General features: G+C 39.9%; 1 protein-coding gene across 1 annotated transcript; it reads right to left on the bottom strand.

The window, feature by feature from the left end:
• Window positions 1-4,397: 4,397 nt before the first annotated feature.
• On the bottom strand, window positions 4,398-13,145 carry LOC139739496 (5-cytosine rRNA methyltransferase NSUN4-like). The gene is made up of 5 exons (XM_071650099.1): window positions 12,966-13,145; window positions 11,006-11,816; window positions 9,847-10,007; window positions 8,280-8,404; window positions 4,398-6,017 (listed from the first exon to the last, which is right to left on the bottom strand). Exons 1-5 carry the CDS (start codon window positions 13,143-13,145, stop codon window positions 5,744-5,746), a joined length of 1,551 nt encoding a protein of 516 aa, XP_071506200.1. The 3' UTR covers window positions 4,398-5,743.
• Between the last annotated feature and the right edge of the window lie 744 nt (window positions 13,146-13,889).

Here is a 13,889-nt window from a genome sequence, read left to right as displayed (position 1 = left end):
AATAATAATAATAATAATAATAATGTATACTTTTATAGCGCAACAGTCCATCAAAAGATGCTCATGGCGCTTTTAGTCTTAAGGTTAGGAGAAGAAGAAGAAGAAGAAGACGAAGAAGCAAAAAAAAATGAATTATGTGACATCTTCACTTTTTTGTTTTGTTTCCTACAACATATTAAACAGATATGTTTTTAGGGATGTTTTAAATGATTCCACAGAGGATGACTGGCGAACAGTGACAGGGATATCTTTCCAAACTTTTGGTCCAATGTGGGAGAAAGAACGAGTTCCCCATGAATGCTTAACCTTAGGTATCTGAAATAAAAAGGAAGTAGATGATCGAAGTCTGCGAGGAGGGTTATAACAATATAAAGAATTCTGGAGATACTCGGGTGCAGTTGAGTGAACCACATGATACACAAGAAGAGCAATTTTGAAAATAATTCGCTTTTCAACAGGAAGCCAATGGAGAGAACGTAACACTGGCGTAATGTGAGCAGTTTTCCTACTATAGGTCAGTAATCTTGCGGCAGAGTTTTGAAGACGTTGTAGAGCGTTGATTTGTTGTTGTGACATGCCGAAAAACAAAGAGTTACAATAATCTATACGAGAGGAAATAAGAGCATGTACAAGCTGTTCCGCTGCTGTTTTAGTGAGATATTTCCGAATAAAACCAAGATTACGCAACTGGAATCTTACAGATTGTGATACATGCGCAACATGATATTTGAAGGACATGGTACTATCAAAAACAACACCAAGATTGCGTGCCTTTTCAGAAGAGTTAATAACACTGTTACCATTAACCTGTTAAAATGTTTATCTGTTAATGCAAACATATAGAATAGTCTGTATTTTCTCTTGTATTTGCATTTTTATTATACTGGATGGCTATCCACTTAAACTCTATTTTGCTATTTTTCTACACTGATCTATTTTTGCAAGAAAATTTTGCGAATATTGTCACGAAGACGACAACAACCGGCACACAAATCTACAAAAGTTTCACAATTAGGAAACAATAATGAGCGGTATTGCGTGATTATCATCGGAAGTGCGTTTCCCACACCGACCTTGAGAGTGGCTTTGAGCTTTTGACAGTTTGCCGTCCGCCCTTTTGTCGTTCAGGTTCAAGTCCAAATTCATGACACGTTGACAAAGCTTGCGGCTATAACGAGTAAGAATTCACCTCCGGTTCTCGACTGATTGACTGAAACATAAAGAACATTTACAAAAATGTTGTGTTGTTAATGTTGTTTGTACTCAACCTCACCAAAGTCGACCTCGCACAAGTGGAATATGTCTAAAGTGTAAGTCGAAATTCACGTAAGTCGAATGATTTTGTCTGGATATAGTGCTCAAAGGGGTGGTATAGTTTTGGTTGAAATGGGAATTCAGGTTATAACTCTATGAGGTAATAAAAGAAACATTTTATGAAATATTAAAGAGCGCACAATTCTTAGAGGAATTGAAAGTTTATTTTATAAAAGTCGGTTTTGAAATGGCTGAAAAAATCTAAAACAGAGCAAGACAAATCTTTGAAGGTTTCCGTGGCAATAAAACTTTGGGTGGTAGAAGGCTTAACGGCGCACCAAACATTCTCTGTTGGGTATGTATGTGGTCCTGAAAAGGTCCTACCCAATCTCAAAAGTAGGGCTTTTTCAGGGCCAAATAAGTACCTGAGAAAGAATACGTGGTGCACCGTTAAGCCTTCTACCACCAAAGTAAAACAAAGTGGTCCCAATAAGAAGGGAATCCCATCTTTTATCAGGATCTCTTTGTTTTTGGATATCTGTCCTTTCAAACCGATTTTTATCAAATCCTCTTATAAATGTATGCTCCTTAATATCTCATATAAGTGGTTTCTAGCTTATCTCACAGAGCTAAAACCTGAATTCCCTTCTCAACCAAAACTATACCACCCCTTTAACCTAGGCAAAGTTGACTGTAAATATATCGTTTCAATGGTGCTGTTTTCTTGTTTGTGTTGTTTGCATGTCCACTGTATTCCATACAGGTGATAATCATTCTCTTAAACTCTGTCCTTAATAGCACACTTTTTTTTGTCAGTGCTGTCATCTTGCTACGTGCATGAATATGTATCTATGTTGAACACTGAATTATACAGGGTGTTGTATACCAAGTTGATATATATACACGTATATACGGAAGAAGGCAATACTTGAGTCGAATAAACTCATGCTTTATTGGCCAAAAATGCATTACCATGTTGTTTCTTCATTTCTTCGTGAAAGCCAATACATGAAATCTCAACCTGTTTGGATATATGTATATATATATACACTGGACAGCAAAAGAAAGTACCCACTTCTGTCAAAGGCCGCACACAAAAATTCACCTCCTAGAAATACATGTAGACAATTTTTGTACACAGGTGTGCTACAATGCCCCTTACTAATCACATGTACATAAGCAAGTAACTTCATAACAAAGAAGAACTTGACATGCACAGCATCTTGGTCACTGAATCAAAAGTCCCACACAAAAGCACTTTCCACCACGCAAAAATGGCCACTGAATGGACATTTTTAAACAACCAATATGTCAAAGTGAACACCTGTTTTGTCAAAATGATGTTATGAGTGTATTCTGTATTTAGGGATGCTATCCTTCCTGATTATGCTAAATTCTCAGAATAAAATCAATTAGCTCTTTAGACTGGACATAATGAACAGCGATTAAGGGCCATTGGGATGCTTGAGGCAGGTGAAAGTCATCGAGCAATTGCAAGACGTTTTGGTTGTTCGCACAGAGCAATTTCTAAACTTGTCCCATAGTATCAGGAACATACACATTATTGAAAATTGATGTTTGTGACTGCTTTTTTTCGTCCTGTGACATTGCTTTTTGCGTGAAACTTGTAAGGCTCATTCTGTTACATTTTGTGACTTTTGATTCAGTGACCAAGATGTTGTGCATGTCATTTTTTTTTCTTTGTAATAAAGATAATCACTTGCTATTGGGTATGTGATTAGTAAGGGGCATTTAGCACACCTGCGTACAAAAATTGTTTATTTCTAGGAGGTGTTTTTTGTGTGCGGAATTTGACAGAGGTGGGTACTTTCTTTTGCAGTCCAGTTTATATATATATATATATTTATATTTTGGATCAAAGATTTATCCTCTGGTGATTGGTTGAAAGAGCTTCACGTGATTAAAGGTATTTTCGGCTATTTCAGAAAGTTGACACTCCATAAAGTACTATTTGCAAAATGACGTCACTTCTGCGGCGACATTTTGCAAATAGTACATTCTATGTATACTATTTGCAAAATGATGTCACAAAGCAATTCTGAAATTGTGCGCAGCTTTGCACCATCAGTCTGGGAGGTAACAATAATTCTAACAAAACAATTGTGACGCAACAAAGCAATTTTGACATTCCGCACTGCTCGTACCGTCACTCTGAAAATGCATCAATTTCTTTGCGCACGGCAGCAGCTCTTACCGTCACTCTGAAAATGTACCAATTCTTAACAAAACGATTGTGACGTCATAAAAACAATTCTGACATTGCGCAAATTGCTTCGCACCGTGCGTCGCGTCGGGCTTGTCAAAATGTATCAATTTTTAACGGGTGCTGTTCGTTATTCCGAAGGTTCGTTATTCCGAAGGTTCGTTAATCCGAAACACACAAATTCCCTATACCTAGAGGTTCGTTAATCCGAAAATGAAAAAGGGTTCGTTAATCCAAACATTTGTGGCGTTATTCCGAAGGTTCATTATTCCGAAGATTTGTTAATCCGAAAATGAAATTCGGAAAATAACGAATCTTCGGACTGAAGAGCCTTCGGAATAACGAACCTTTGGAATAACGAGCTGTAACCATTTTTAACAACATCACAAAGCAGTTCTGCATCGTACTATGCTAGTAGCTAGCTGGTCAATGTAGGATCCCTTCACAACATTGCATCCACCATATGACTTCTGGCTTTCCATTTCCTTCATTTTCCTTTCTTTTGTTTGTATTTTTTATCCAAAATATAAAACAAATATACTTTGCCTAATTTCGAGTTTCTTGTTCAAACTAAAGGCCTCGGCGACTCCAAAAGAACTATTCACTTCGGGGCTGCGCCCCTCAGTGAATAGTTCTTTTGGAGTCACCTCTGCCCATAGTTTTAACAAGAAACTCTCAAGGCCAAGTATATTTGTATAATATACAGAGACTCCAACCTGAAGCACCTTCTGATCTGGAGATTCTCCCACCTCAAACCCCTTGCAAACGGGAGACTGCAAATTTATGTGCGCGAAGTCCCTTGCGGCCTGGGTCCAGGGCCCGATTAAGGGCCCTGGAAGCTTTAGGGTTCCAGATGCTCTCTCGTGCTAGCTCATGCATTGCTTATGCATTGCAAAGTGGTTCTAGTTCACAACATGTACATGGGAAGCATTTGTCAATTCAACAATTGTTCATCTATATTCATCTAGTGACATTTTGTATGGGTCTTACAATAGGTAAAGAAACTAATTCACACTGTTTGGTCTTGCATGATAGTGAGAAAGAGTATTGAATTATATTTTGTTATACATGTCTGCCATGTGGTTTGATGATGTAATCTAGCCTAATCGTATGGTTGTTGTTGTTTTTTTTTCCATATTTTGACGGAGAATAAAGACTTAGTCACAGCAGCCAAAGTATCAGGGGTACAAGCTTCACCTTCCTATAGCTGAAATCTTAATACACCTGTTCTCCGTAAAGGAGTAGAAAGATACAAAGAAGTCTCTTGCAGAAAATGGAGCACCACAGCAAGACTAAAGACGTGTATGCGAACAAAATTTATGACTGCAGCACATCCCTTGAACAAGTAGATTTTGAATATTGTTGTTCATTTTCCATCTGTGAAGATGGCTGGATAGCCCATATTCAGCTACAATAAGCTGGTCTTCCATGGGGTCCAGTTGGATGTGGGGTGGGACCACTTCACCGGGTTAGACACCCTGCTCTTTGCGATGAATGAATGAAGCGGGATCTTTTACGTGCATGAGCTGTGACTCTCTCATACACGGGACCTCCATTTTATGTCCTATCCGAGGGACAGAGTGTTTTGCCTCTTGCTAGAGGGGACGGTATGTTTACACACAACATTGCTCAGTCCAGACTCGGGTTCGAACCCGGGCCGCGTGATCGTGAGGCAGACGCGCTACCGACCGAGCCAACTCACCGCCCTACATATTACTCATCTTGTTTCTGTGCACTCCCGTTATAACGAACACAGTTATGACAAAATTCATGTTACAATGAAATAAAAATCCAGGTTGCAAAATTATCGGCTCTGTTTTTTTTTAGTGTTTATTTGTCCGGTTATAACGAAATTTAGATATAACAAAAGAAAACTGCACGTCCCGAGGACTTCGTTATAATGGGAGTCCACTGTACTGGCTTTGACAGGAGATAAAAAGCAAGAGCCTGCAGGTCCATCTCTCACCTGAGCATCATTCTTTGCCTTCATGGTGGTTTACAGTACCTAAGGCGAACAGTTAAAATATCTTGAACGAACTATGACGAGATGACTACTATGAGAATATAACAACCAGTCCTTGATCCACCAGTATCATTTTGTTCATTTTTACCAAGAAGTGTGTTCATAATACATCATGAATTTCTACAGTCCCTATCTTTCTCTGGTATCTTGCTAAAGGGAGGATTATGCTCAAACTTTCCTCTTTGTTTATTTTTTCCTTTTGTTTTCTATTGTTTGTTTGTGTGCTGTAGTTGTTTCTTCACTCAAGAAGTCCTCAGAAGTCTGGCAAAGTACATGGGCCCATAATTTCCCAGGATATTTGGCAGCACAAGCTGACCATAGCGGCAGCCCGTGAGGTTGAACACATCACTGAAGCCCACCGCCATGGGTGAAAGGTCGACGACAGACACCCCAATGTCTAGTTCCTCTTGGCACTTCGTCACTGCACTCTGGACCACTCCATCGTTCTGGAGGGGGGATATTGTACAGGTTGAATACACTACCGTCCCTCCAGGTTTGACGGCTTCAAGGCCAGCACTGTGAAGCACAAAGAACAAGAAAGGATGGCCAAAGAGTGTGAGATGAACGACTGACAAGCAGTTAAAAAGAAAAAAAAAAGAAGAAAAGAAACAAAAATAACCTTGGCAGAAACCGCACAGGCAAAAGAATAGTTAATATGCAATGAACTTTAGCATGTCAAGTTTTTACTCATTCAGTTTACACCATCCCATGTTACTTTAGAAGAGATACTGAGGGACAATGCAGTTCTTGAAAATGGTCACGAAAAAACATCAATGGGTTTACCATTGTTATGGCCGTAAGTCTGTAATGATTTCAAAATTGTCAATAAATCCGGTTGGATTGTAACCAATTAATTCTGTTCTGATGCATTATCATAATTAAGATTCAAATGCACATTTTTTTTTCCCCAAGACTATCAATAAATCTGGTTGGATTGTAATCAATTCGTTCTGTTCTGATGAATTATCATAATTAAGTTTCCCTTGCACACATTCTTTTAAAGGTACCATATAATGCGACTAAAAATTGTCTTTGAATACAGCTGTACTTGATTCATTATCCAGGATTCCATCAAAGAGAAGAGGTAACATGCGTCAAACCACTAACTTGCCAACATGGTCATGGGTATTGTGTAGAACATTTACAAATGCACATGCATAACACATTTACAGACATTGCAGAAGCTCTAAAATGGAAGTTCAGCTGACCTGAAAAGTATCTTGGATGGTGTTTTAGTAATGCATAGTGGGCCAAATTATCGGAACATGTGGTTAGCAGAATTCCACAAGCTGACCAATCAATAAAAAGGAGACAATATGGCCCTGTCTGGAGACGGACCTGATGGTATATAAATACTGCAAACTGGATTGGTAAAATGACGCGGCTCAGACAAAGGTTTGTAAGAAAAGAGATAGAAATTTGGAGAGATATGTTGTTGAAGAAAGAGCGATGCGATCAAGCTGGGGACAGAGGTCGTCCATTGTTAGGGTAGAGGACCCCTTACGGATGCCTTTCCAGAGTTGGTTCAAGGCCACTTGAAAATGCGTTATCCATGTAATCTCTGAGGCTTCTATTCACACATGAACTTTTACACACCATGGGTCAGCCTCGGAGCAGTTTTGAGGCTTTGGCTTAGGATCGTCTTCGTAGCAAACATTTGCCACCATTGTTCTAAATTCCCAGTAAAGTACAATGATAAGAGTCATATTGAGAGAGGCTAAATAAGATTAAGCTCCTGTATTCCCCATGAACATGGAGCATCTGTACATCCCTATAGATTAATGCAGATGCATTTACCTTATATGAAAATTATCAAGTTTCATTAGTTGCAACATGATTATTTCAAAAATTTTGGAAATCTTGTCATTTCTTTCAATATCAAGGGCCCTTTTGCTGTTAGCTTCAGGCACCCTTCTTCACCATCACATGTATTTTCATACTTGATGCTGCAGTGCACTGAAGCACTTATGCACATTGCACCTTAAATAGAAAAGTGCTCGGAGAGCATAGACCACCACACAGCCAGCAACTCATTTCCAAAATAGAAGCCTTTTGTTTACATCATTGCATGGCTCCTTGCCGGAGCAGAGCACACGCTTTAGTGCACATAATATGTAAACCTCCAGTAAGCACAGCTTGAACCCCAACTTCGTTGACCTTGCACCAAAAGATGAAAAATCCTTCAAAAATTCATACAATTTCCTGGATCACTACCAAAACGGAATAAGGTGTTCCATGTGTCAACATCAACCTTTTATGCAAGTTTCATTTTAAAGGGTGTGTACAGTTCTGGTTGAGGTGAGGATTTAGCTTTTAACATTTTGCAAGATATTCAGAAACCACTCTATGAGATGTCAAAGAGCATGCAATTCTAAGGGGTATCAAAAGTTTATTTGATGAAAATCGGTTTTGAAATGGCCGAGATATCCAAAAACAAGATGAAACAAAGAGATCCTAATAAAGTTGTGGCCTGTCGCCTTTCATTATTATCCCTTTTTTGGATATCTCAGCCATTTGAAAAACGATTTTCATCAAATAAACATTGAATCCTTCTTCAAATTACATGCTCGATCTCATAAGAGGTTTCTCATTATCTCACTTAAAATTGTTCAAAACATGAATCCCCACCTCAACCAGTACTGTACGGTCCCTTTAATCCGTAAACAATTTTTTTGAGTTATTTTGAAAACAGACAAACCAACGGCAATGATCCCTTAACCTCCTTCTTCCTATGTAGGTAATAACTATGATGTAAATAAGACAAACTCTAATACTAACCATAGTAACTCTGTCTGTAGCTTTGGGAGGCTCAGTCTCTCTCTTGATCGCCTGACACCAAAAATATTGTTGTCGCCCACTGACGCTGATACCCGATCTGTGGTGCATGGCACATCCACAAGCACCTGAACATATACAACAACAAATAGGTCACAGGGTGTTGTGCATAATCGATAAAACAATAAGTATATCATGGTATCTGCATGCGAAAAATGCAGAGGCCCTGTGTGACTTGTAGGCACTTCATAAATAATGACATGTCATCACAAAAGCATTAAAAAGCATAGCAGAAAAAGCTAACATCCTCCCATCTCAACACACACACCTACACACATTTCTTGTTGCTGGGTTGACAAAACCTTGTTTGTCAAATTTTGGTGAAAAAGACTCTTTTTTGGATTAATCAGTTAGTTGAAGTGATGTCCAGTCCAAATCGTAGCTGTCATACCCCCAAAATGAAGCCACAACAGCATGTCAAAGGAAAGGCTATGCCATTTGACATAGTGCTCTGGCCACCATGTTTGTTTGTTTGTTTGTTTTTGCTCTCCTAAACATTTGACATTTTGTAGATACAAGGGCTTGTTGCCTTAGCAATGTTTTGTTTCATTAATTATATTGTTAGAATCATAAAGCTAACTTGATTCAAGTACCAAATAAAATCAATTCAGTAGGCATCTGACAATGTATTGAATAATGATGCTTTCATGCCCCTGTGTCAGGAGACAGAGCTCTTTGACTGCAAGAGGCTACCCTGGACAAAATACCTATCAGGTCCCTTAGGAATTTTGCTACTGAGATTGTAGTAATCTTGAAATCCTGTTGAGAGAAACAGGAACTTTAATCTTCTAAACCATCTTGTAAAGATTTACTTGTAAGTGAAAATTAAGAAGCATTTTGAAAGTCTGTGACTAACACAGAAACAAACAAAAACAAATATGAACAACAAAAGGAAAAATACAGGATAAATTTCGCTTACGCTACCACATGAAACACCAAAAACGATGAATAGTGCAATGTGCAATGTATGATCAAAAAATAAACCAGAGCAGAGCACATGATACCAGGGACATAATAAGATGATATCTTATAATTATTCTTTTAAATGAATTCATTGGGACCCTACGACCCCCCCCCCCCCCCCCCCCCCCCCCCCGCAAATTCAGGCGGCCAACCATACATATACACTTGTTTCAGATTCTTAGACATGCCCCTTCTGGGGATGAAAATGGATCAGGGTTGTGACCCCCTATTGTAGCCTTTGGAAGGGAAGCCATCAAAATAAAAGTAAAAGTAAAGTAAGTATTGTAAAACACAACATTTTCGCAGCATGATATTTTCGCAAATTGGAGCTGACAGCCTTTTATGCGGCATGAAATTTTTGCAACTTGCCTCTAATATGCAATGCATATAGTGTAGACAAGAACTTTCGCATGCATTTTAATTTCGCGAATCTTGGCTCTCACGAAATTTGCGAAATTAAAATGCACGCAAACATTCCTCATTTTACAGTAAGTAAATAAGTAAGATTACTCCCTATCACAGTTGGTTTTCAATAGGTCATGATTACCTTGTCATAGCCAGCAGGTTCCATCTGTCCCCATTCGCAGCCATCTTCACCTGCAATATTGACCGCCCCGCCGGCTGTCACCATCCTCGGAAGATAGAGACCAAACACTTCTTGCAGCCGCCGTCTTCTTGACGACACTTTCTCATTCGCTGTCAGACTCCCTGTACATGTAAAGCATTGTCCAAGAGTAAGACATCACAGATCAACCATTTAATGCTGGTAGAGCCTGTTCACATTCAAGAACATTATACAGCACTCTCCGCGTAATCGGGTATCGCTTAAACGGGTACTCCGTTTAATTGGGTAGTAATGTCCAAATCAGTTCCAATGCACACTAAAATTACCTGATAATCGGGTTGCCTCTCCGCATAAATGGGTAAATAATTTTCTTCCTATCTAATTTCTACCCAGTTTATAGCAGATAAAACACTTCAAGAAATCATGAATGTCAAATTTCCACGGCTACTCGCCTTCGCTGCTTAATTTGCAAAGAAGACAGATCAATTGGGGAGTGATTAAACATTGAAACACATGTACAATTGTACCAGTACACTTGTACCGATTTGACACATATAAACGAACATTACACATATAGCTGGCACTCACAACTGCATGGACAGACAGGAGTTGAACACACTTGCGCTTCTCCCTTGCTCCGCAGCAACATTCACAATATGAGAAGTTTTTAGAAAAAAAAAAGGAAAAAGGAAAAACAGGCCATACACCAGCTCCATACCAGTAATTTTGCTTTTCCCCAGTCACTTCTCGAAAATAACCTGACATTCGGCATAACTTGTGCACGCAAACGCCTGCGTGTTAGCGAGGAGTTTATAGTCAAACGACAAAGTTTTCTGAAGACATATTTGTCCATAAAAAGAGTGTAAATTATTGCTCTTGACTGAGTAAGTGCATGGTATGTATAATGTGCCGTGCCAGCACGCGTCTTAAGCATACAGTGTAGGTGTTTGGTGCAGTGTACTTTGCATGTAGATACACACTGAGTGTGTCAATTGTGAATTAGACGTATTCTTTTGTTAATCAGAATCCGCATATAATCGGGTAAGAAACGCTCTGCCCGAGCCTACCCGATTATGCGGAGGGTACTGTACATCATACGAAAAGTCATACAAGAAGGCAGAAGTAATATTTTGAAACTTACCAACCAGCATGGTCTGCAGAATGGCTAAGGACTTCCCACCAGGGGCAGCACACAAATCAAGCACGACGTCGTCTGGCATGATGCCCATCGCCACTATGGGAAGCACCGAAGCCGCATCCATGATGTAGTACTGGAGCTGCTGAGAGTATGCACATTTCTTCGCCGGTGGAAGTCTCGCTGCTGGGTCGTCCCTGTGCAGGAAGCATCGTAAGTGAGGACTGACCTTGATGTCGACACTGTCCAGGTCAATGATGGGCGGAGCCCCACCCATCACCTCCTCTCCCCCTCGCTCCTCCATCTCCATCTGATGGATGAGTTCCATGCGGTGCTCGTAACCTGGGGCAACTATGTACTTGTCCTCCCACCAGGGCTTCAAAGCAGCCTCTGGTCTCCTTTCCTCTACATCAAGATCATCTGCATCTTCCTCCTCGGCTAACCCTATAATTTCTCTCTCCTGGACGTCACTTGCAGCAACATCATAATTTCGTACCTCCCTTTCATCCCCTAACTGTCTTGGTAAGGCACTGGCTTCATATTCTTCATCCATGTCATTTGCTTCCTTTTTGCGCTGATGTATGTGAGCAATCGTGGACTCCACACATGGCTGGACAAAGTCTTCCAAGCCCAGAGAGTGCAACTTCTCCACCGTATAGTCGGTATCACTGTAGTTGTTGAGCAGAGCACCATACTTTGGCATGGACAAGAGCCCTAAGCGAACGGACGGCCACTGTTCTCCAAAGATAGGCCTGTAGTTCTGATCAAAGTGCTTCAGGGCCAGTTCTGTGGGGTCATTCTTGCGCTTTCCGTAGACCTGTCAGTCACATGAATACAGCAAGACAAAGTTGAAGTTTTCACTGCTCTGTTTTTGTTTGCATACGGTCTTCTTTTTTTTGAACAGTGACACTCTTCAAGAAATTTCAAAATTGACAAACAATCTGTAATGAGCACTATTTTTCCCAAACATTTTGTGCAGATGAACCGGTACTCTAAATATTTTTTGAAGGCTATGCTAATAGAGATAAAGGTTTAAAGGAACAAGTGTTTATGTAACTGTAGGCCCTAGTTGTGATGTTTTGCTTGGCTGAATTATAGATACCACTCCTACTATTACTACTACTACTACTACTACTGATAATAATAATAATAACAATAATAATAATAACAACAACAATAATAACAACAATAACAACAATAATAGTAATAATAATAATAATAATAATAATAATATCATTATTATTATCATTAAGTCCTATTATCATCATCATCATCATCATCACTACTACAAGTTGTAACTGTGATCTATTGTATACAGTGTACATGTATGTGGCAAACTGCAAGAGATCACACTACAGCGATTGCATTTCTTTATATCTCAAACACTTCAAGTGAGTTGCGGGTTATCCCCATGCAGTATTGGCTCGATTTAGACCGAATGGTTCTTCAGCAACTTCTTTTGAACTATTGTGTAGGCTTGCCTGGCCTAGTAGTACCTCCTTGGTAAGATGAGTGCAGTGTATCTTGGCCAATGACAAAGTAAATGGGGAGATTTTTGGAGTTATCAAAAAAGTGGATGGAAGAGAGAATTAAGCCCTCCCATATAGCACTTATGTGATGCTGCCAGTGATAACCAAAAAGTTCATCTAATTAAAAAGAACACATCAACAAAGCAAGAAAGTGAAATTATTCAATTTGTACATAACCTTAAACTTAGCTTAAAGGGAAGCCCAGGGGCCTGAAGCCTGAACAGTGCTGAAGCCAAGGCTTGAACTAGTATCTGATGAGTACAGTAGGCGCCTACATCTGTGCTTTTATAATTTGCTGGTTTATTTCACAAGTAGGCTATTGAACCCGAAGTAGGCGGGGCTACAGTCAGTAGGTGTTGGAATGTTCACTGCTACAACATAAATCTTTATCTCTTGATGATTGGTGGCGTTTTTCATCTTGGCTTAATTCATCTCACCAATTTGGCTCTTGTTTTCTTGCCTCGACAGCATGTCGTGTGCCCCAGCGTGGTACTTCCCCGGCCCCGATAGCGAGTAGCTGCTGGAGAGCAAGCGGGGAAACGCCGGCGAAGGTGCTGCTGGCGACAGAGGTAGAGGAGCGCCCACCAATTAGTGCTGGAGTTCCCAAATAAATGCATATTGCGAATCGTAAACATCATTAAGCATTAGAAAGTGTATAACTACCTTTCAACAATCTCACATCTTGTAGCATGGTTCGTATATCAACCCTGTAACTTGAGGGAAAGACGAGCTACCTAGTGATCGACAAGCACGTGTATTTGTTGACGTTCTCACAGAACAAGTACCGATCTGCTGAGAGGACACATCGCGTTTAGTAAACTATTTTATGATTGGACAGTTGGATATCTATCGTAAAACTTTGACCAATCAGGCTTGGCTACAGAAAGTTACGCTCACACAAGTTTATGTGGCCTTACAGCTGTAGACGAATTACGAGCGAACGCCACGTCGCATTATTGCCCTGAAATGTTTTCTAGCCCCGAGACACTCGAGTGATTTTTGATAGAATCAGCAGCCATGCATACAACATATTCAAGAAGAAGTCCCGGTGAGTTTTATTTGCGTCATACTTACACGTATATTAATATTCAGACACGGGATTTTGAAGAAAACAAGTGGAATTGTAATGTAGTCCCACATATTGAGAAGTACGTATGATGTGCTTCCTCGTTTGTAATTGTACATGTAGTACGTTTTAGAAGTCTACATATACGTAGGCCATAATACATACATACGTACCGGCCAACAACGGCTGCTGTTTCGTGGTATTCGTGGGTAGTGATCGTTTCTCTCAGTTCAGCCAGGACGTGTTATAATCGAAGCTAGATAACACACCGACCAAGTTTCACGCATTTAATGCA

The sequence above is a fragment of the Diadema antillarum genome, unplaced genomic scaffold (genome assembly GCF_040938485.1).
Source record: "Diadema antillarum isolate AM-2024a unplaced genomic scaffold, OU_Dant_1.0 seq00000802_RagTag, whole genome shotgun sequence".
Classification (NCBI taxonomy): Eukaryota; Metazoa; Echinodermata; class Echinoidea; order Diadematoida; family Diadematidae; genus Diadema; species Diadema antillarum.
This window is presented reverse-complemented; position numbering and strand designations above follow the sequence as displayed.